Source organism: Anticarsia gemmatalis, chromosome 23 (genome assembly GCF_050436995.1).
Source record: "Anticarsia gemmatalis isolate Benzon Research Colony breed Stoneville strain chromosome 23, ilAntGemm2 primary, whole genome shotgun sequence".
NCBI lineage: Eukaryota > Metazoa > Arthropoda > Insecta > Lepidoptera > Erebidae > Anticarsia > Anticarsia gemmatalis.
This window is the reverse complement of record NC_134767.1, coordinates 7,000,083-7,024,945: the sequence shown is the minus strand read 5'-3', so window position 1 is coordinate 7,024,945 and position 24,863 is coordinate 7,000,083. Positions and strand designations below refer to the sequence as shown.

The 24,863-nt window shown below is 36.3% G+C and overlaps 2 protein-coding genes across 3 annotated transcripts; both read left to right on the top strand.

Moving 5' to 3' along the window:
* Positions 1-127: 127 nt before the first annotated feature.
* On the top strand, positions 128-7,607 carry LOC142983138 (uncharacterized). 2 transcript variants are annotated; one of them, XM_076130001.1, is made up of 11 exons: positions 128-362; positions 689-840; positions 1,435-1,515; positions 2,012-2,176; positions 2,570-2,732; positions 3,227-3,407; positions 3,873-4,060; positions 4,673-4,837; positions 5,242-5,445; positions 6,051-6,142; positions 6,548-7,606. In XM_076130001.1, exons 1-11 carry the CDS (start codon positions 276-278, stop codon positions 6,678-6,680), a joined length of 1,611 nt encoding a protein of 536 aa, XP_075986116.1. In that variant the 5' UTR covers positions 128-275; the 3' UTR covers positions 6,681-7,606. The 2 variants fall into 2 exon arrangements, with proteins under 2 accessions (XP_075986116.1, XP_075986117.1); XM_076130002.1 differs by lacking the exon at positions 1,435-1,515 and having other exon boundaries at positions 6,548-7,607.
* Positions 7,608-8,237: 630 nt separating this feature from the next.
* LOC142983170 (uncharacterized) lies at positions 8,238-20,174 on the top strand. Its single transcript, XM_076130048.1, has 11 exons — positions 8,238-8,442; positions 9,873-10,024; positions 10,314-10,394; positions 10,636-10,800; positions 11,337-11,499; positions 14,321-14,501; positions 14,895-15,082; positions 16,816-16,980; positions 18,083-18,295; positions 18,623-18,714; positions 19,429-20,174. Exons 1-11 carry the CDS (start codon positions 8,353-8,355, stop codon positions 19,559-19,561), a joined length of 1,623 nt encoding a protein of 540 aa, XP_075986163.1. The 5' UTR covers positions 8,238-8,352; the 3' UTR covers positions 19,562-20,174.
* Positions 20,175-24,863: the final 4,689 nt, after the last annotated feature.

The window sequence follows — 24,863 nt, the reverse complement described above, 5'->3', positions numbered from 1 at the left end:
AAATCGAACGATTAAACATGCCATTGGCCATCCATATACAAAAACAGGTACAATATCATGTACCGAGTAAAATAAATTCAGTATAAAATATAATACCTGGCCGATAACACAACCAAGACCAACAAACAAAAAAATAATGTATAAATGTCATTATTGTCAATAAACTTTGCACGTACCGTATTTAATTTAATATTTTGTTTGAAGATTAAAACTTACTGTAGATTATTCGTCAAGTTTTTGTTATTTTTCATAAGTAGAATATACGTGGTTTTGAAATGAACCCGCTCTGCCCGGAGCCGCCGCCGCGGCAGCCTATACCCAAAGATGGAATGGGCCCAAGGGGTGCCCCCGATTGTTATTATGTAAGTTAAAAAAATATTATTGTAAAACATTAATTTTGAACTTTGCAGGGCTTGTAAGTTCTCTCTATGATTTGTATTTATCACCTATATGAGAAATACCTACACAGATTTTTTTTCTTGGTGTCCATTCTGAACACATAATTAATGAGTAAGAACTTTGCAAAGTTTCCTTTCCGAGCTTTCCGTAGGTATTAATTGAATTCCGTAGGTAGAAATTGAAATTTTGTGAAGGTTAGCTGCTACTTAGACAGAGGAAGCTCTTGACGATGTTCTTTTTGCTTCATGTAATAGTTACTCAATAATTATTTGCTGTTTCCATGTATCAGACGTCTCGGGTGCTAACCTCGACGTTCCGTTACGTACGTTTTGTGAAGAAACTACGCGAGGAGGAGGAAGAACAACGTGTCGCGTACTTGCAGAAACTCAAAGTGATCAGAGATGCACAGTACAATGATTTCTTTGCTGCTTGCGATCGAAAGTTAGTAAGCTGCTATACCGATTAGGTAAAAGGTAAAAGAACAATGGAAACCGAATAGTATCTACGTTAGCCTTCGGCTTCTACGGAACTGATCTAAGGCAACACATCATTCATCAATAACCGTTCAAAATATAATAAATAAATAAATAAATAAATATTATGGGACAACTCACACACGGTCATTTGATTCCAAACTAAGCAGAGCTTGTACTATGGTAACCAAATAACTGATAAACATACTTATATACTTCTAAATACATACTTATATAGATACATTAACATCCAGGCTCAGAACAAATACTCGTGCTCATCACACAAAGATTTGTCCCGGGTGGGATTCGAACCCACCACACGCGGCGCTATGGTTGTTGCGGCGAGGTGACCGCTTAAACCACTGCGCCAAACGTGCAGTTACACGTATAATACTGCCACGCGTAAGATAAACTTGCTTGATTTGGAATTAGAACATGACTATGTTAGGGAATGGGGAGTCTCCTTTTATGGTCTTTCTCTCATTGAGTGTACCGACAGTTTGGCCATAATGGGTGCAAATTATGATTAATTTTATACTTCTAAATATAATGCTATGCACAGATATCACATACACAAAGTGGCACACCAAGTTCAACTGTGTTTGGACGCGTATCAAGAGGATCTCGTCGCGAAAAGGCAGAGGTACCTACCTAATTATGTTCACGAAACTTGTTATGATGTTCCATTAATTCCTAGGCAACATTAGCACTATGGTGCACAGATATAAACGTGTATTTAATATTTATTTATTTAGGTATAATATGCTTTTCTTACTCGGATTTATAATGTCAGTATATAAAAAGTAGTATAAAAAGTATTAAGTAAGTATATCCTACTTACTTAATATTTTTTAAAAGAATTCCCGAACTAAGAATTGCTCTTACGGGTACTTCAACAAACAACGGACACAAAGTACAACCAGACCTGAAACAACTATTTATGGATCGCACAAATAATTGTTCTGTGTGGGAATCGAACCCACGAACTTCTCGACGCAGTGGTAGTGATGAGGCCTTAAACACTGCGCCACGGTGTTGTTTACTTTTGGCTACACTAAACTAACGAGTATTACAAGCTTTACAATTATAATATAAAAAAGAGTATATTTGCAGCAATTAGCACTTACATCTACTTTCAGACTAAAAGCCCTATTAAACGTGGAAGAAGAGGAGAACATCCGTAAGTTCACAGTACAAGCCCAAGCTGGTGCCGAAGCTATATTCCAGGATAAGAAGGAGCGACTGGCGTACTTACTAGCCAAGAGGAAGAAGGAACACGAAGATAGATATAAGGATACGCCTTTGTTAGTTGTGTTTCTGTGCTTCTGTTTTGCGTGTTGCTATTGCTTTTTCTGTAGGCGCTTAGATTGAATTACGATAGATTCGTGTTATACGTATAGCATTAAATGATTTGGAAAATCTCTGTTAAATCGTTCAGTAAGAATTGTACAAAACAGCAACCGTATTTGTACTTCTAAGACTTAAAGCAGGTTTGCCAAAGATAATGTGTGTGTGGATCCTAAAAAATCTTCTGTTCGCGTCAGGTAAATACTCTGCAGTGCCAACTAAATGATTAAATCAATCATTAATAAATCACTGCGTATCTTTTAGTGCGTTATGGTGTAAAGAGTGAAGAGGTAAGTTTGGTCGAGAATTCTTGCTAAGGCTAAGTAGTTAATATCATTTATTTGCACCAGAACCAAATGCTCCCACGTGCTTCCGTGCATTATCAAGTTACGTGCTAAGGAGGCTGAAGAGATACAGTTGTATCAGATGAGAGAGAAGAAAATGCGCAAGATGGCGGAACAAGAGATGGACAAGATGTGGAATGAAGTTATTATGAAGGAAGCTGATGCGTTGGTGAGTTACTCGTAGTATTGTATTGCAGCTACTTTTTCAATAGGCGTTTTATGTAAAAGGAAGAAATGTAGTTTTAGGTGTGGGTGACTGGAACTTTCTGTTCCAGAAGAAGGATCGTAACTCTCTGTTACTCAAAATAGGTGCCTTTATACACACGCTCTTTCGCGCGTGATTAGAAGCGTACATGATTTCGCATGGGAAAGACGGTACGTTCTTCGCTCACGTTTTCTTCGCAGGCTTGACAGATGAGCAAAGGCAACTATTGTCTTCAGTATCCTTCGTTTTTATAACAACGGCTAGAAGATTTAAAAAAAATGTTGGTCATCTGAATTGTTTCAAGTCGAGATTTTTGTTTAAAGCCATTCAGCCGTACCCCTTACTTAAAACAAGTTCATCATACGTTTTATACTATCAGTATCTTAAAATTTTCTTCCTTTACTCTTAAGAAGTCCTTTTTTAAACTCATTATTGAAACTAGCTACCATTGTTCGTAGGCGGCTCGCATGGAATACGACGTAATAGACCGTCTGCGTCGCGACAAGTTGTGTCAGAAGTACTCTGAAGATCAACTGGAACAGCGTCGTATACAGAAGGAGAAGGACAAGGAATTACTGCGGCAAGAGGCGCTGTGGATGAAAGGACTTATTGATGAGGCTGATAGGAAGGAGGAAGAGAGTTAGTACACCAAAGTAGACCTCAAACTTAAAAAAAAATGTAGATCTGCCTTTTGTCGGTCTCAGTGGCGGAGTGGTTAAGGTGGTTGCTACGCCACTACCATTGTGTTAGAGGGTTGGGTTCCCATACAGAACATATATTTTTGCGAGCCACAAGTTTTGCTTCTGGTGTAGTACGTTTATTTATTTATGTAATAAAGTCTACACAACATGGCCCGTAAAGTCGCCAACCTGTCATCAGTCTGTTGACGACTTGATGTCTCCAACTCTTTATTTCAAAAGAAAAATGTCTGTCTGTCTGTGTATACCTACGCTATACAAGATAAATTCGCAATGTGGAACTGTATATGTAAGTATATTGAAGTATTTTTCATTTAGAACTCTAGAACTACTTAGTCGAAAAACATTTCAAATCTCCTTAGTTAACGATTCACATTCAGTGACCATAAACAACTTCTCTCCACAGAGCAACGTCAACTACAAGAGAAGAACGCGAAGCTCCGTCAAGACATGGAGGATATGATCAAGGACCGTATGGAGACGGTCGCCAAGAGGCAGGCGGATGACCAGCTCATAGCTGACACGTGGAACTCGCTCACTGGACAAGGGCTGGATAATATTAGGAAGGAAGAAGAACTTAGAAGGAGAAAACAGGTGGGTGGGGAAAATCGTATTTTGTTTAATTTTTTGTCTTACATGTTGATTGTGAAAAGAGAGTTTTAGAAACGTTAAATATACATTTATCAGAAACAAATTCATGGGATTGTACATAAATACATACATAATATCATGCCTGTTATATCTACCCGAAATAATATACCCACGTTTCGCTATGATCAATGTTAGTCCCATGTAATAGTTAATAGGGCGATTCTATTGTCATTTACTGGGCACGTTACCAAGCTTCGCGCTACTATGCTATTTCTCATGGGGCTGTCTACTTATGTACTTCGTTGATATTTTACATAGGTACGTATTATAGACAGATCTAGATGGAGATACGGGATATGGGATACATGCTTTTATAGCATGTGATTAGGTTTTCGTTTTCTGTTTTCTAGGTCCGGTTCTAGAGTTATGGCGCCTATCATTTAATAATTTATTACCTTATTCTTTAGTCTTAAGATTTTTGTCATTTGCATAGGCAAGGTTATTAGTTTTACAAAATCTTTTCTCTGTATTGAGCCAGACATTCAGATAAATTAGTATAAAACTGTTTTACCGACATATTTTGGTGTGTTTTAAACATAAACGTGTTAATTTCAGAGCGACACAAACGAGTGTAACCGCCAACTGATAAAGATGAAGAACCGCATTGACACAATGAGACACGACAACGTGCCTATGATCTTAGCGGAGGGACAGCGACGACAAGACGAGAAGGATCTCGAGAGATGTCTGTACGAGAAATATACTAGGAACTTGAAAATTGTAAGTATATATTATTATAATTATATGTTTATAATATAGTTATACAGAGTCCTGCGTCGTATTTATACTATAAATATGAAAGTTTGTGAGCATTGATGAATGTTTGTTACTTTTTTCGTAAAAACTGTTACATGAATTTAGATGAAATATAGTTCATATTATAGTCTGTAATTTGGATTGACATTTGAGATAGTTTTTACTTCAGAATCTATGTGGACAAAGTCACAGGCACTACCTATTTAAATCTACAATAGGGCAAGTTTTTAGTCAATATAACTTGGTGTTTTAGTTTTCATGACCTTAGAACGTCCCAGGACTGTCAGTAATTCTCTGTCATTAATATTAAGTGGTCATTAAGTAAGAAACTACTGGTTGGCTTTACATTCCCTTACATCTTCCTTCAGGAAATCTGCAAAGCAACCCAACAACAAGCTAAAGAGAAGGCAGCAATGCGTCTCGTTGAGAACGCGGACCAGTACTTGTACGACGGTCAAGTGTTGAAGCAAATAGACCAGCTTGTTAAACATAAAGAACTCACTGACGCACAAGCTAGGAAACTGCACCAGAGCGACGTCGTCAATCAGATTAGATATAATGAACTTTTGAAGGTGAGTAGTTCATATACTATACATACATTCATACATACATACAAACATACAAACATTCATACATACATTCAGACATACATACATGAAATCACGCCTTCAATCCGTAGAGGTAGGCAGAGACCAGAGAAGTAAGTTTGTAAGTAGTCTAATTCTCAGTTGATAAACATTAACTTGTTTGATAATCAAAAAGTACAAAATATGAAAATGCACCAGACTTATTTAGTCAACTACTTAGATACAGAATAATAAGCTTTTTAAGGTATGTAGGTAGTCTAATTGCCAGCAATTGCCAATAATAAAACACAGAAAGCTTACTTATACGCTAGCCACAAATGTGACTAGCCGGAATAGATGTAACTTTTTTGACTGCCTCCGTGGCGTCGTGGGTTCGATTCCCACACGGAGCAATTATTTGTGCGATCCACAAATAATTGTTTCGGGTCTGGTTGTGCTTTGTGTCCGTTGTTTGTATGTTTGTAAAAGTCCCCGCGACACAAGAGCAATTCTTAGTGCGGGAGTTGTCTTTAAAAACAGAACAGAAAAACAAACAGAAACTGACAAAGACTGATACATGTTTATTTTATTATTCATATCTTTTGTCACAGAAACGGGCATTTGAGGACGCAAAGAACGAAGAAAAGAAGTGTCAATTAGCCGCCAAGGAATATCAAGAACAAATTAACAAAATGCTGTGTCGGTACGTACAATATACTTTCTTCATTTATTTACAAGATCTCGAAATCCACTCCCTATTGTTATAAAATACATGAATATCACTCACTATAACATGTAGTTCTTTGTGACTGCTTTCTTATGTATCTATGCTTTATATATATCCCGATCCCTCGAGAACTTCGGGATACCAAGCCTGTGTTATTCAGGGCCTTCAGCTACCCACATACCAAATGTCATCGTAATCGGATCTGTAGTATTTGCGTGAAATAGTATCAAACATCAATACATACTCACAGACTTTCGCATTTATAATATTTGTAGGATGTAGGATTAAATTACGGGAGTTAACGCGAACACGCATTTTACGTTACAATTCGTTTCATTTACTTTGCCAACTGGTATATTTTAATAGTAACTTTTTATACAGGCCGTTCTTCAGCGACAACGTTCATCCGTTCATGAAGCAGATGGCTTCAGGACTGAAGATGAGACCTAAGTGTCCGTGTGGTCCTATGCCTGACTATTGTGCGGACCCACCTGCGCCTGTTAGAAACAAATAAGTTTCGAAGATGACACGTCAATTTGCGTAAAGGAGCAATCGTTTAATTAATGATTTTAAACTGTCACAACTTGCACACATAATTATAATAATGTAACGGGTCTTACAATTGAAAATTAAAGATTAAGATACCTAGTTTATTTACCCGACGTTTCGATCGAGTTACATCGACCGTGGTTAGGAATTAGGATACTTTCGAAACTTTAATTTTCAATCGCGTTTAAAACCCGTTACATTATAATATTATGAGCATTCGTTTATTGTGATGTGGTTGTAGTTTGGACGGAATTTTTCTACAGACAATAACAAAATTTATATTTCGTTATAGGTGGCTGTCGCATTGAAATATTTTTACTGATTCTTTTCCTAAATGACCTACGATTTTATTGTAATATCGTGTACAGAACGGAGACCGTCATAAAGTCTTGAATTTTGTTTCTATGTTCTTGATTTTCAGCCACATGTGAAATTAATTGTGATCTCCAGAAACATGTCGTAGAATATTTGCTTATTTTTAAATACCTACTTCCTATGTTAATTTATTATAATTGTTTAGATATTATTTCTCAATTTGTTTGTAATAAGTATCTTAGATTTTTTGTATGGTAAGTCTGGATTACGTTATTTAATTTTAGTGATTGTTTTAATTTACTAATTACGTTACATTTATTTAAAGTTATTAGGGCTGAAGTCAACTAGTCTATTTCAACCGATGAATCGACAACCATACTTCGCTGCAACGACTAGTTGGCTTCAAAATAGTTAGTTCTCATTTTAGTCGAATGAGATACGACTAGTCTATTACATAGGTACTTTTAGGCTTAACTTCGCTTGTTAAGCCTACATTAGTGTTTTAGAATCAGTTTATTTTTCATAAGAATGTTTAGTTTTGGTTTTAATTTTAACGTTTCTTAGCTAATATTAAAAGTGTTTGTTGAATGAATCGCGTTTTATTTATTTCTAAGAAAAAAATGCTCTTAAAATGACACTTGCGATCACGCATTGTCTCTATTGGGATAGGCAGACTATCCTTATCACAAAACATTTGATTAAATACTTCAAGGTCAAACCTTTGTTTATTTTCAACCACTGGTAGGTAATAACTATGTATGTAGTTACCCTCCGTAGAGTACTTTTTATATGTTGAGAGCTAACCCTCCCTCCCCCCTGCTAAAACCCCCACGACTGCCGTCTCGCGAGGCGCAGGATAAATGCAGAAGCATTGTATCTATTTGTATAGCAAGCCATACGACAAGACCCACACAGACCTAATTCTTTTGAATTCGCATTCATTCATGAATTCTGCTTTTTTTCCTTCTCCATCTTCTTCGGTTTCATTTTCTTCGTCTGGTGGTATACCATCGATTTGTACCGCCAATATGTTAAAAGTGCTTTGTCGTGCTCTGTAATTCCCACGACCTCGGCAGATGCTGAATACCGCTTTGTGAGGCCTCATAGCTTAATACTTGAAATAACTTTTTCTTCTGTATTTACTGGCCGACGATAATATCGCCGTTTTTCATGTCAACTAACTTTAAGAAAAAATCGGCAAGTTAAAACTTGTCAATTGCTTTATGTTTTCTGTTTACTTTTTGTATTTTGTTTAGTAATTATTTATTCATTATTTTGTAGAATATTTAATTTCAAAGTTTCGGTTGTGGGAGGCTTGCAAGATGGATCCAAACTGTCCGAAGGGCCCGCCGCCGCGCGTGCCGCCACCGAAGGACGGGATCGGACCGCGTGGTGTTCCTGAAGTTTACTATGTAAGTTTACTAGGTTGCTACCTGTTGTTTCTTTATTTACCTCGCAAATATCGCTCAGACAGAGCCCGGTCACAATGCTGTATAATTAGATTACTCAAACGCTGTTTACCTACTTAGTTTTCAACAGTTTCAACAGACATCTTCTTTTTCAGTCAACGCACAGAAAATCTTTAGGTAAATGTTAAGTAAGGATGTATTTCATTAGAAATTGGTGAAGCCCTCATGAAAATCCGCCAAAAATACAGGCAATGAGATACGCCCCTTATTTCATGGGACTAACATAGGTATACTGCGAAACGTAGGTGTATTTCATACAGCAGTCAGCACCTTAGGTATTAGGATATAACAAGCGTGATGTTATAAATGTACGTATAGTATGGCAGAAAATAATTCTTTTGTATACCGAGAATACACCAGGCGCGTTCAGTTAATCAAACCTTTAAGGCCGAAAAAGAATAACAAAGCATACAGTATACTTGTTCGCAATCAGAGTCAAGTCTCTGAAGATCATGGCTGTAGTAGACAATAGCTTCACTTTCACCATAGTCTGAGCAGAGACAACTATCTCAATGCACTTACGTAGGTCCTAGATCGAACGTTTGGTACCTATTATAATCACTTTGTTCCATTCAATAGCTGTTTAGCAACTACACGTCATAGCTCAAATGCGTTTTTAAATAACGTTATCTACTTTGACATTCGAATTTGGTATGATGTTGCCATGACTTGAAGTCTAGCTTGTCATTTTTTTATGTGAAACGGCTGAACCGATAGGCTTAAAATTTGGCAGGGTGATAGGCTAATAAACTTAATATTAGCAATACAATAAATTCAACTTCTAAATGTCATGTATTTTATAGTAATTTAATGGTGTATGCCGTAAATGGCTTATAATTTCCGATATTTTTCTTTTAATTCGAAAATGACGTCACCGGAAAACGCTTGTCGAATGATCATTATTGGGAACAGAGTTTGGAAATGCAATGCTACGGAAATACTTTTCGAAGTAAGTAGGTCAGCAAAGATTAAGATTGTTAAAGGTACAGCATGTTCCCCGTTAAGTGTGGAAAAACCCCTTAGCCTAGACAAGTCACAGGTAGACTTTCTGTTAGAGAAGTTTTGCTGTCGACAGCGGTTGAGAGGTTTTCAAGTATAGATACCTAATAATTTCATATATTATTATTAGACAGTCTTCCTCTGCGTGTTTCCGTCTATTTAAACTAACGAACTACTAAACGAATTTTTATATGTTTTTCACCGGTCAAATAAAAATCTCAATACCATATGGGACAAATAGCCAGGAAGAGAGAGAGAGAGAAATAAAAATCTCAATGCGTTTAAATAACGCCTGTCAAATACTAGTCTACTACTGGGCACAGCCCATTTGAGAGTGAGGGTAAATGTATTACTAATACTACGTTTTATTCCAGACATCCCGAGTCCTAGACTCCACAGCCCACTACGTGAGGTTCGTGAAGAAACTCCGTGCATTAGAAGAGGAACAGCGCAAAGGACGTGAGAATGCGTTAGAACAACTGAAGATCGCACAGACTAATAGCTTCTTTACTAAGTGTGATCGCAAGTGAGTATAGCCTTTGTACACGAGGATATTGAAGTACAGAGCCCGTCGTCGGATGCACATACAAACACTTGATACTGAATTTTATGGAAATAACCATCAGGTATCTTGATTTGATTGGGCGTCTACCCAGAATAATTGAAGCCTACTTTATTGTAAAGTCATAGGTCTGTGTCTCAAAAAACACGTTAGGCCTTCGGGCCTTACAATTGACCTTCTTCAGGCCATATCGATTCGCAATTGGGTATAGCCAAAGTCCTTTACTACTGAATATTTTTGTCTTCATTTACAGAGGACTCGTTCAGAATGTGGCACGCCGGGTCGACCTGTGTCTAGCATCTTATGAAGACGATCTGCAACAGAAAAGGGGGAGGTGAGTCCGTCGTTCAAATACACCTAAAAGTTGTTCCTAAAATTTTCGTAGCCTTCGGTTTTCTTTCTGCAATAAAATGAACGTTGTATCCATTTAAGATTATTTACTCCCTTTAAAATCAAAGTTTTCCCAAAACTTAGACATACCTAAGTTGTTTTTTTGCCCACATTACGGCTGTTTTTTAATTATTAATCCAAGAATATTTTAACCGTAACTCAGCCCCTTATACTGCATTTTCAAGGCTCAAACAGCTTCTAGCAGTAGAAGAAGAGGCAAACATCCGTAAGTTCGCGGTACAAGCACAAGAGGGCGTTGAGTTGCTATGGAAGGACACGCTCACTCGCCTCGACTATCTGCTCGCTAAACGAAAGAAGGAACATGAGGACAGATTCAAGGATACTCCGCTGTTAGTTATTGTTTACTCTTTATGTGATGGAGTGTTAGTGAATGAAATAACTTGGACGTGAGACGTGTTGAGACCAGTGGTGTTGAGCCCACAAATTGCTTCAAAGGATTTCTGTTGAGAATTTTTTTTAATGGGAAGTAATAATTATACTCGTAGACTGTAGACAACTTTCGTGAGTAAAGGTCTTTGGCGCGACACGTGGTTATGAGGCAAAAATTGATCCAGAGAGTTGCTGTTAAAAAAAATCTTTAATCAAAAGTTATGATTATACTCGTAGACTGTAGATCCGTATAGAAGACCACTTCTTACGGAAACATCGCACTCTTGTGGATGTTGGTTTTAGAGTCCAATAAGATGATTTTAGGAGTTGGTTAGCATCAAACATAATTTATTTATTCTCTGTATTGTACAAAAGTTCCTGCCAAAATCAACTGTTCGAAAAGAGTAAGAGCACCTCATGTTACTAAGACATGCGCTCTTTTTGAAATAGCAGTTTAGATAAGTTTTCCACAAATTTCGTCTTCATGAAATTTCAGATCGAAATGCGCTCACGTTCATCCATGCATCGTCAAGCTACGTGCTAAAGAGGCTGAAGAGATTCAGTTGTATCAGATGAGAGAGAAGAAAATGCGCAAGATGGCGGAACAGGAGATGGACAAGATGTGGTACGAAGTCGCTATGAAGGAAGCTGATGCGCTGGTGAGTTCGGCTTGGTTCGACTTAACCTTTATCTGCTCATTTGAAAGGCTAGGGTAATCCTAGTGACACTAAATAAATAAATATCCTTGAACTTACACACGATCACCTGATTTCAAACTAAGCGGAGCTCGTACTATGGTAACAAGATAAATGAAAAACTAACATTAAAGGTATCTCTTTTAAAATATTTTGTGTCACTTAAGACCTGTAAAAACAAGCATTGTAATTATTGAATCCCTAAATGTACTGGTTGCCGTAATATTCAAGTTCTTGCTTGATATTTAGAAAACTTATCTTTTAAAAAGGGAATTGGCGTTAACAGTTATCCACAACTTACGAATAAAACGGTACAGACCTTTTAAAACATGATTTGCAAAGAACCTGTTAAGAAAAAGCGATGAAGAAATTTAGGCTACGAAAGATAAATCATTCCCGTCTTTCAAAAATCTAATTTAACTTTTTTCCTTTACCAACGGAATTTTGTACAAAACAACTACACCCATTACATAACAAGCATATAAGGAAAGCTGGTCTCGTATTACCTACCTGCATCGTCCACTGATTATATTATTCACAGAACTCATTATCCATACTAATATTATAAATGCGAAAGTAACTCTGTCTGTCTGTCTGTCTGTCTGTCTGTCTGTCTGTCTGTCTGCTACTCAATCACGTCTAAACTACTGAACCAATTTGCATGAAATTTGGTATGGAGATATTTTGATACCCGAGAAAGGACATAGGCTACTTTTTACCCCGGGAAAATGACGCATTTCCCGGGAAAATTCAGAAAATTCAACGAAGTCGCGAAAAATCAATGCTATAATGACATTGAATTAACAAAATTCCGTTGCCATGGCAACTGTTTTAATGGCGGCTATGCCTTAGCGCGACTTCTATATACTAAGAGTATAAATAATTTCGAGAATATTTTTCGTGAAAAAAAAGCATATTTTATATCATCACGCTACGACCAATAGGAGCAGAGTACCTGTAAAAAATGTTACAAAAACGGGGAATTTAGAGAAATTTAGACCCATTCATTCTTATGTGACGCAAGCGAAGTTGCGCGGGTCAGCTAGTTAATAATATATGCCATCAAAAACATTCTGTAAAAACCTCAAGTCTCGCCGTAAAAAGTGGTGAGATCTATATAATATCAAGTCGATTAATCTATTTAGTCTCTACTTAAAGGACCTTCTGTCTTAAGTTATTACGTATGTTATTATCATGCCAATTTAAAAAAAAAATACCTTTAAAACAAATAGACCGACCTGGTCATCGCATGATTTGATTATTAGTATGTATCACACTACACAGCACGACGAGAAGTTAATGCTCCTGAAATGTTAATGGCGAATTTGTGTTTTCTTGCGATGACCAAGTCGATCTATTTGTTTTAAAGGTTTTTTTTTAAATTGGCATGATAATAACATACGTAATAACTTAAGACAGAAGGTCCTTTAAGTAGAGACTAAATAGATTAATCGACTTGATATTATATAGATCTCACCACTTTTTACGGCGAGACTTGAGGTTTTTACAGAATGTTTTTGATGGCATCTCACTTCTTTTTGTAGAGCGAACATAAGTCCAATTTGTATGGAAAGACGTTTTTTTTTCATAATTCAACATATTTTCCTATGGGAATGTTGTTCAGTTTCATGAGCTAAACACCCTTACCCACCCTATACCCCCCTCTCGTTATGCCTTATATAGTAGGTACCTATTTATTTTATTTTCTACAGTAATCATAATTCATTAACTGCAAATGTAACCTTGTAATCTTATACATTTATATAGGATTACAAAGTTATTGTTGCAGTTGGTGTATTTAAAAAACTGGATCGAAATTAAAAAATATTTGAATTTTCCCATGATAAAGACACTAAACCCTATTTGTATTCTAAATTTTAAGCTTCTAAGTCTGCTAGAAGTACCTTAGACTTTTGATGATCGGTGAGTCAGTGAGTCAGTGAATCAGTGAGTGACAAAATTCAAAATTTTAACAAGTTGTCATTCTTAAACTACTGGTTCAAATTGACTGAAATTTTAAATATACCGTATTTATACAATTACTGATTAGTTGCTGAAAATCCAGGCTTCTTGTTTTATCCACAACGAAATTATAGGGGTGTCAAAAATAGCCCGAATTGCTTCGAGAAAAGGATGTTACGGCCGTGCCGCTTTTTTTTTGCTCGACTTGCGGGGGCACTTCCGTGCCCCCAGATAGAGGATATGTAGGTAGGTACGTACCGTGGTAAAAACGATTGTATCAAACTTTCCTTTACATTCATAATACTTATCACTGTCATGTGGATCACATTATAATTCACGTAGTGGTAGTACAAGTTTCCTGTTACGTTTGCACTAAACTTAGCCATCTTTCCCACTTAAGTACTTAGTACTGAATTTCATCACTTAGTTTGTGTATGCAAAGGTCTTATTGGCTGGTTTCAATGATACTGACCGCCGTAGACAAATATCGGCTGGGAGGACATTACTTTTACATGACATACCGCATCTTAAAGCAATCCGGAAGCTACAAGATGCATAATAATGATTGATGTACAGTATCTTTCGATCAATGGTTTTATTTTGTTTAAAAGACTGCCAATCTAAGACACAAACATACAAACAACAAACACAAAACAACCAGACCCGAAATAACTATTTATGGATCGCACATATAATTATTCCGTGTGGGAATCGAACCCACAACTTCCCTACACAATGATAGCGGCGCGGCGACCTTAACCAGTGCGCCATGCAGTCATCCTTAGTTTAATAAATTAATTTCTTCAATTAACCACGTGTTCAGGCATCTCGTATGGAGTACGACGTGATGGAGCGCCTGCGCCGCGATCGATTGAACAAGGAGTACACAGACGTTCAGCTCGAGATGCGAAGACAACAGCGGGAGAGAGACCGAGAGATACTGAAGCAGGAGGCTCTGGCGCTGAAGGCTGATACCGAGGAGTATTTCAGGCAGCAGGCTGAGAGTATGTGTTGTTAAACACTAAGCGTTTAGGTATCACGTTTGTTTGTAGACGAGTGTATGGGTAATTTTACGAGAGTGCACCTGATTAGTCAGGGTTAAGTGGTCGGTTCTTCAAACAAAAATTAAAAGCAGTACGTACTCAGGGGAATGCAGCGTTGTAAATTATGCTACTTTTAAGACATTTAAATATTCTAAAAGCACAAGTCAGTTTTTAACTAGGTTCCCTATAATAAATAAAAATTGGACATTTTATATTTGGGGTGGACCCGCGGTCTTATGCAGGGCGTTTACACTTCGACCGTATTTATTTTCAGTGCCACCCGTGCACCCCTTTTTGATTTTTATTTCCTTGTATTTTTTTCCTATACTTACTATACCACTAACAACTTCGCAGTCGACCGTAAAAAGAAAGAAGCCGGTCTTGCATCGGGTCAGGCGCGACGGGAGATGATGAAAGAACAAGAGGAAGAGAAGAAGAAACAGGAGGCTCAAGCCAAGATCATCAGTGACACTTGGGACTCTATAGCTAACCAGGGACTCCAGGCTGATCTCGCTAAAGAGGAGGAAAGGAGGCAGAAAGAGGTAAAAGTCCTTGATTTTACTGTCATTGTTGTGTAAAACTGCCTTTTATTAGCAGATATAGGTAGCTCAAGTCCTTCCTAAAAGTGTCACGTCACCACTTTGATGCTGAACCTGGGAGAAACCAACCAATATATTTAAAAGTTCACATGTCAAAATCTGAACTAAAATTTGTTCGTCAAAATGAACGAATGCATGCAATAGTATATTCGTTCAAAATTTTATTGTCTTGTATAAAAGTGTCAGTCATTATTTTTATTCATTTTTAGGGTTTCGTCCGTACCCATAGGGTAAAAAAGGAACCCATAGAATAAACATCTTTTTTCATTTCGTTTTTTGGTACGGAGCCCTTCGCGCGCGAGTCCGACTCGCACTTGGCTTTTTATAGACCTCCGGGTTACGACGCAGGGGACCGTCATGATCTCTGTTTCATCCACTACTGTAGTACAAAGTTCTACACCCACGCTTACACGTAGTCACAAACAAAATGATTCAAATGATTCAAAACTAACGTAAAACTAAGGGTTTACGTATTTTCCTTTCATTGTTACCTTTTGTATGTGTGATCTCATCCCTACTTACCTACTTAATATTGTAAATGCTACAGTAACTGTGTCTATTTGTCTGCCTGTCTGCATGTCTGCCTGTCTGCCTGTCAGCCTGCCTGTTACGTTTTCACGTTTAAACTACTAAACCGATTTAAACAAAAATTGGCACAGAGATAGATCTGACCTGAAAGAACATTGTCTACTTTGTTTTTATTTGTGATTTATGGAAATTCTGCCCTAAGCCACTAAACCACGCGGACGAAGTCGCGAGCAAAAACTAGTAACTCATAAGGAAAAGACCATCTCAAATATTCAGTTTTAACTGTTCTTTGTGTATGACTTAATTATGCACGTATGAAAACGAAATCATTGTTTGATGTCCTTAAAATACGCTTTGTGCATTTTAATATACTATAGTTATTTAATTTTTATTTCCTCAAGTGTTTAACTGATGAATCGGATACACGTGTTAAAACTATCAGAGAGTTTCCTTATAGAATGACACAATAACTTTGATTGACGTGGAAATATAGGACTTCACCTGTTGCACAATATTTAAAAATGAACATACCCTATTTCTAATTATTTATTTAATAGAACATCTCTTAAAAATATTGGAGAACGAAAACATAGTATAATGACGACGATAGAAATTGCTTACTTCAAAATTTCTTTAAACTAGTTGACTCAGAAAGAGTTTTCTCTTAACTTTGGCCCGACACTACCGTAAATCATTTCCCTCAAAAGGGTTGTCTAGTTGCATTTATTTATTTACAGGTAACACAACAGGTATAATATAAATCAAAAACAGACAAGTAAAAAAGATCTAAACATGTATAAAATACCATGTTTCATGATTCTTTACACAACTATCCAGCCAACAAAATAATTAGAAAAAGCTGTTCTCTTAGATGGTTGCAGACGACGACATATTATGACAGGAAACGCCATTTATTTTACATTTACAGTATCAATTTGTGTGCAACCGATCATAATAATGTCTGCCAACACTAATAAAAATTATTATCGTGCAAATGCCGTATGCAATCAACAATCGACTGCAGAATCGTACACAAAACTGTTTAAATTGAAGTTGGGTGAAATTGAGCTGTAATCCTACTTAATAAGATTCAATTTAGCGTGTCGCACCAGAGTTCAGAGAGTTAAATATTTTGATTCCCATTCCAGCGCGACTTGGACGTATGTAACAAGAAACTCGTAGAGATGAAGAACCGCATAGCCGTGCTCAAAGTGAACAACGAGCCGCTCATAGAAGAAGAAGGGCGTATGAGGAGAGATGCCGTCGACCTGAAACGGTGTCAGTGGAGGAAGTGGACGAAGCAGAATACTAAGGTGAGTTTAAAATACTTTTATTTAAGTATACTTCGTTTAAATATTGAAAGCAAATGCAAACTGCAAGCTGTAAACTGCAAACTGCATGCTGCAAACTGCGAGCTGCAAACTGCAAGCTGCAACTGCTAACTGCAGCAGCAAACTGCACATTACGAACTGCTTACTAAGCGATAAAAAATATGTAAATTATGAGGAACAACAGTATTACCGCGGTGTTGAATTGTTTTATAGAATTTTAAAGCTTGCAGTTTTTTAGCACGTTTTCAATTTGTTGTTTTCTAAAGTGCTCCAGTTTCCGTCGTTAAAAGAAAGAGATTGGGCACTGCATTAATTACAAATTATATTATACTACTATGTTCCTCGTAAAATATTGAGATGTTTCAAATACAAGGTAAACAGAAATCGTAATTTCTAGAAACGGCTAATAATTTCAAGCTTCAGACGTATTTACATGTGTCATATATTTACAGTTAATCTTAATACTAAGGAATCCTACGTAAATAATGTTTGTTGTTCAATTTTCCCCATCTCATGACTCTCATGGTAAAATATTCCATATACACTTAATTCGCGACGATGATGACTCACTTCATCTTTGTTAACGGGTTACTGGTTTTACCGCGAAAATATAATTGTTTTTGTACGTTTTGAAATACTTCTGTATAAGGATAAATTTGGTTATTAAGAAAGTAATTAAAGGTTTCATATAAAGATACGATTGATCTCTTAAAAAAAGGAGCAAATAAGGCGAATCAATTTTCCTTTTGGCACCACAGTTGTAACAAAAAAAGAACAAATGTATAATTTTAGAAACCTTGTCTGCTAGCAAAAGACTGCGGACTAATTTAAAAAAAAAATTAAAAAGATCACAAACAAACACGCATCACATATCACAGTTAATGCATATTGTCTATTAACTAATAACAATAAATAAGTTGACCCTTTCTTTCGAATGAGGATGATTGAAAATATAGAAAATAGAATAGTCTTCTATTTTCTATGATTGGATGCTATGCTATGTATATCTATACATCGTGGAATATTAGTAGTATAACATTAGTTACTAAAGCATCAACCTTTCAATCGTCTACATTACTTCCAGGATGTAAGCGAAAACGCTCTAGCAATAATAAAAGAAAAGGAAGCTATGAAAGGTCTGCCGAATGAAGAAGAAGGCGCGCAAGAAGAGTACAATCGACAACAGTTCAAACACTTGGAAGAACTGGTTAAACATAAACAGCTGACTGACGCTCAGGCCAGGAAACTGCATCAGAGAGACTTGCTGGGACAGATTGATTACAATAAGTTGTTGAAGGTAAGATGATCTTTTTTGGGGAGCTTTAATTCTAGCTTTGTTTACGAAGTTATTTTCACTCGTTCTAATGGCGAAGGTAAACATTATGGTAAAGCCTTTCATGCATTTGTTTAAACAGTTTTTGAAAGGATGTAAAGTCGGCAACCTACACTTATGTTAGCGAGGTGAAACCAGGATTCAGGTTTCCGTATTCTGGAAAGAGACCCCTACCCAGCACATATGTATACGGTTACCACGGAACCCTCTTGAGAATTCTGGCTCAGTCTTGAAGTATAGAATAGGAATAAACATTGAAAATTTCTCATTTCTCTATTTGTTTTGTAATAGGAGCGAGCTCTCAAAGAGGAGCTGGAACAAAGAAAGAAATGCGCTGAGAGCTTAAACGATTACCAAGATCAAATAAAGGCTATGCTTTCTCGGTAAGTAAGAATTATAATATATATTTACAACTTACTGCTGCAATGAATATATAATTAACTTATTCATCGCAGCATTGATGGGTTCACCTCCAAACTCCGGGCATACATGTACATATTATAATAAGTATCATGCCTGTTATGCTCGAAAATGTAAGTAGAAAGAAGTATATGAAATACACCCACGTTTCGCCTCTTACAATGTTTGTCTCGTGTCGTAACGGGCAAGCCTATTGCCATTTACCAGGCACGCCCCAACTCCGGGCAATCACTGACATTAGCTGAATAAAAAAATTCTAGGCTTTTTGATCCGACCGGGGATTTACACCTGAAAAATTGTCACTACAGTGACAATCAACGTATATAATAGACTGGATATTGTGTAAATAAAAGCGCCCAGGAAGTCATGATACACTTTGGACGCTAATCCATTTAGTCCTATGTTCTAGATATCCTATGTTCTATATATGACAATTATCCTTGGATTGATCGACTGTCTCCGTTGCGCAGTGGTTAAGGTCACCACGTCAATACCATTGCGTCGGGAAGTCGTGGGTTCGATTCCCACACGGGGCAATTATTTGTGCGATCCACAAATAATTGTTTCGGGTCTGGTTGTGCTTTGTGTCCGTTGTTTGTATGTTAGTAAAAGTCCCCGCGACACAAGAGCAATTCTTAGTGCGGGAGTTGTCTTTTAAATTAGAATTCCCTCTACAGGCGATTCTTCAGTGACGACGTTCATCCATTCATGAAGCAAATGGCATCAGGCCTTCAGTTATCAGCCTGTGAATGCGGCGACAACTACTGCGCTAAGCCACCACCGAAACCTAAGAAGAACACAACCGAATAAACTTTGTTATCATGTTATGTTAATTGATATAATGTATTTTGGTATTATTTATTATTTCGTATAATTATTCTTGGTATAATTTCTGTTTTTGTAATGTTATTTCGGTATATTCCCAGTTGTCCCCTCTACGCTTATTTCGTTATTTCGGGACTAATATTGATTTGGATAGCTATAGGTGAAGACGGGACTGTGGGAGTTGGTAAGACTGCAGTGGTTTGGATAGGTCTATGAATAGAAACACGCCTGACCAATGTCCACCATAGAATGCGACTGTAAATTAAATTTGAAGGTCCTATGCATTCGTCTTTACTGTGAAATCACAGAAAGTACCTATTGTTTGTGAATAGTAATCTACTGGTTTTTTATTCTTTCGAGATACGATTCTAATATTGATATTTTATTTATTAATATTTGGTGCTTAATTTATTTCTTATGTAATTTTAATTTGGTACATTTTTTTGGCATAATAATGAATTGTTTTTCGAATAATGTACTTGGTAGAACGAATTGTTTGGACTAATTGTATTTAATTTGGTAATATTGTACTTTAATTTGTTTTAATAATATAGTTTGTTATATTAGTTTTCTTTGTTAATATAGTTGTTTGTATGGAATAAAATTTATGAAGTTTTGAGAAAACCGAATTTATTGTTTATTTCGTAAGTATATCTATATGCGAGTTTGCCGAACATGAGGTAACTTATTTTTGTAGTAAATTAATGTTCAAGATAATGTTGAGGGGCTTTTCGCTTTTTAGACGCGAAATGTAGTCTATCCTAAAATATTATTTTAATTCTGTATAGCCTATATTATAGTCAGTAAGTACAAACCGGCATACAGTAGGCACGAAGGTTAACTTATTTCTTTAATGAAGTGAGTCACGTGTTGTTCAGAGTTTATCAAGCAATGATTCATTTTGTTTGTATGCTTCACGCCGCCATAACAAACTTTATATGCAGTACCTTTTATTACGTAGGCGGATACAAAGACCAAGCATAAATTAGACGGGTTATTGCTTTCAACTTTGTTACTTATTACAAACTATGTTAATAGATCTTGTCCCTTACATAACTGGTTCTGTGGCTTATCAGTAAGTTCGACTGATGATTACAGAGGTCTAGGTTTCTACCTAGACCTCTCTGAGCCATCAATTCAGTTATGAGCTAAGCTCCTCGAATTCGTCCTAGGTTAAGCTGAAAATGTCGAAACATATCTCATAGTTGAAGTAATGAAAAAAGTGCAAGTACAATAGGAAGCTGGTTACCTAGGTACTTAATAATTTAAAAAAATGTGATTATGAGATTATTTTCTTCGAAATATCTACTTCCCAAACGCATGCTGCTTTTATTCGGTAAAAGCAGTCGACGAAGTCTAAATTTACTCACCGTGGAATTTTAATGAAATACAGAAAAACGTCTGAAGTGATTTTTTGTTTGCAATTCCTTACGGTACTTTTGCTCGTAGGTACAATGTATCTCTGTGTCACTTCTGGAAACCAGTCTGTGGTGTAAACTACTACAGACACAAAGAAATCGTACAAATAGTCATTCATGGAACTTGAATGAAAAATACAATGAATTATGAACAGAAAAACTAGTAAACATTACCAATGTTCTCAATTTAATTCTTTGAAATAACGAAATTATTGTTGTTCGTTTGAAATGTATGAAAAGTAAAATTTTATGATGCGTTAACTGAATTCCTCTTAATGCAATGTATGAAGAGTTTTACCTATGTATAAAAAGATTCATATTAATGGTTGTAATACGCGTTACAAAATTATATTTGTTTACCTTGAAATTTTGATTGATTTTACTTCATGTTAGTTAGGTAATTGTCGGTTGGTAACTATAGTAAAATTGTTAACTCCTCGCGATATAAGACTAGCATGGAAGATGTGTTTAAAGTAATCCTTTCCTTGCAATTAAAAAATAACAATATAATGTTCTACTAAGGAACTAGATACAAACTTCCACATTAAATAAGTATATGGAGCGGAAATCAAACTGACAGCCGTCCTATCTGATACAAAACAAACCTTGAACAACAGGTTATTGACCTTAGTCATAATCGTGTAGTAAACTCGTCCGTTCGTAATTGTACGCACGTCATCAACAGCGCTATAATCATGTCATAATGCATCTGAATGAGATTTAATTAAAATTTTATGGAAACTGTACCTGAAGTAGATATTCCACAGCAAATGTCTTTTGTTTAATGATCATCGTCAGCAGTCCCTTGAAAAGTTTCATTTATTGGTGTTGCTTTTTTCAGAGGTCGCAATTTTTTTTTGTGTAGGGGGAGGAGGGGTGGTTAGGTTATTGACTTTAGTCATAATCGTGAAGTAAACTCCGACGTTCGTAATTGTACGTACGTCATCAACATCCCTACGTGATAGGGCTGTCTGCGCAAACGCAAACAATGACGCAGATTCACTTTCTTAAGGTAATATGACCCAGAAATTGAGGCTTAATATTAATAAAGCGCTTTGTAATGAATTTTGATGTGATTTAGGTTTTATTAAGATAATAATCCAAAGGTATACATACGCCAATTTCTTTTGTTTTATGATCGTCGTCAGATCTAACATAATTAGGTTTTGCCACTTGTAAAAGAAAATATTAGGGTAGTTCCCTAAGTATTTTCTTTTACAAGTGTTTTCGTGCCATTTAGATAAATGGCACGAAAACACTTGTAGGTAGGTACCCATAGTCAGTTATAGTAAAAGTCGATAGATAATCACATGAACAACCACATACTTACTAGAACCAAGGAAGACTCGTATATTCTAGGCAACCAAGGAAAGCATCTTATGATCGAAAAACGTTGACACTAATTCTTGGTCTTATCGGGCATTTTAACTTAAAACTTAAACGCAGTAGTAACATGTATACAGCAATACCTTTGCGGGACACAGAGACACGACTGCATTTTGTTAGTAACCAGTAGTTAGTATCCAACATCGTCAGTCCTAAATCTACCAATGAACAGTAATGACGCAGGACCAGCAACCGGTTCCACCTGTCAAAGGACAAGTCCCTAATCTGTTCTTACACCTACTTGTCGGTAATCCCTCGTACAGCGTGCGCAGATGAAGTGATCTGCATGCGAGACACGTACGAGATGAGTTCCTACTTGTAGATAAGTGTCACGTTATTGTGTACAGGCGGGCATAGAAGATTTTAAACGATAGAGTATTAATTTTTCTATGTTTTCTATGTTAAAAATCTGAGAATTTGACTTAAGCTTGATGTTCTATAGGATTTGAAAGATGCGTATTTGGTTGTATGCAACAAAAAGTAACTTAAAAGTATTTATCAGAGGCGAGACTTTATTATGAAACTAGGTATCACCCATGATGATGAAGAACCAATAATGGTAAAAATTTTAAGATTGTTGGTAATACACATTGTCATGACTGACACGGGACTGTCCTTTTAAAATGTACTGAAAACTTAACATTGTCAAACTAATTTACGTCAACGTCGCACCTGGTCTTCAACTATAACCAATGCTGGATATCACCAAGTGGATCAGCAGTTTAGCTGTGAAAGCGAATCAGAAAGCAACATTTTCGAATACGAATCTTACGAATAGTAATTTCGAAAATACGAACAAACTAGGCAAAACTGAGGGCTCAAAAGCGGTTAACAAGTTGACACTATAAAGTCATACAAACAGTCTCACACTCCATGCCTTTGATCATGTTTCAACTTAGATGACTAACAGGCTACATTTGATCTTCGATGACGCCTATGCAGGTTAAGCACCTTTAACATAATTAAGTACAGTCAACTTTTGATGGGGCAATTTTACCAAGATTAACTTTAGCCCGCGGCTTGGTACGTGTGGAAGATTTTTGGGAAGTGGCGACGTATTTTTCCAGGATATTAGCGTTTACATGGAATCAAACTATCAGAGGTTTAGTCGTTTAAGCGTAAATTCAAACATAAAGCGTTACTTTCGCAATTACATATGTTGAAAAATCATTAGTATTGAAAGCAGACTTTGCTTGTTAACCACGTAGAAAGATGAACCCTATGCATTAGACATAGAAATATTAAAATTTCTGTGCTAAATTCACTATTTATCGTGATAAAATATTTTTATATCTTCTACTCAGACCTGATTTGCTTTATTTTATACTTAGATGAAATAACTTCTAACCTTCTAACACCACTTGGCACGATCCTTACAAACTTCCCTTGCTTCGTTTACAACTTGACAAATAAAGTATGTTAAGGAAATTCCACAGAAATGCTCACTTTTCCTTTTTATTTCATAACATTTGTTACATCCTTTAAAAACACGACTAACTACATTTCTAGAGCAGGGTATTTACAAAATACCAAGACATTGTGATCACTAGGGGTTTCCTTTTCAAGAAAACCAGTTACAAACGATTACGTCTCAAAGGTCACTTACACTTATTGCACATGTCTACCTTGATATTGGATATCGGTGAGAAATAATTATTGTTCAAGAAAGGAAGTTTGTAAGGTAGTAAGACTACCCCTAAGAGAAGAAGGCATGATTTTAGAAAGTGTTATTAAAAAGCGTTTGACGTAAAAAACCTAGATGCAAATAGATTAATAAGTCTAGAGGTCAATATTTCAGTAGAATGCCTTAATTCTTAGCTTCTCGATGGACTAAATTAAGAGCTAAAACTAGCTTTCAAGTAATATCAACCTATGTAAATACATTTTATGCGAATAAAACTATTCTATTATATTCTAGTACCATTCTAATATAGTAAAAATACCGTCTAGGCATATCTTAAACAATAATTTAAATAAGCAGTCTACGGTTGTTGCGACCAATCGATTGAGCTGTTCTATTTGTCCCAAACTAACCCTGTCCCAGGGTTCCAACTAACCGTCGATCATAGGAAAAGACACTTTTAGGACCATATCCTAGTAATAGATAAGTCAAGGAAACATGGTTTTCGTTGCATTTGATTGTTTAACCCTTTTAAAATATAATTATATTATGGTCTGAATTTTGTTAAGTTAGCTCAAAAGTTTGCAGCGGTTTTAATGTGCTGATATCCTGACAACATTGTCACTGCGTATTTACCAAAATGCAATTGTACTGGTACCTAAACAATAGATGTTAATGTCATCGGTTATTTTAGTCAATTGTAATTAATAAGGTAATAATTTGAGGATAATGTGGTCTACCGTAAACTGTTGGACATCTTTGTTGGATATTCGAATAAATTACATTTATGAAAGTCTACATAAGTACCTACATAAGTAGATAGTGGAATTTATCACATATTTGAAGCCTTCATTATGTATAA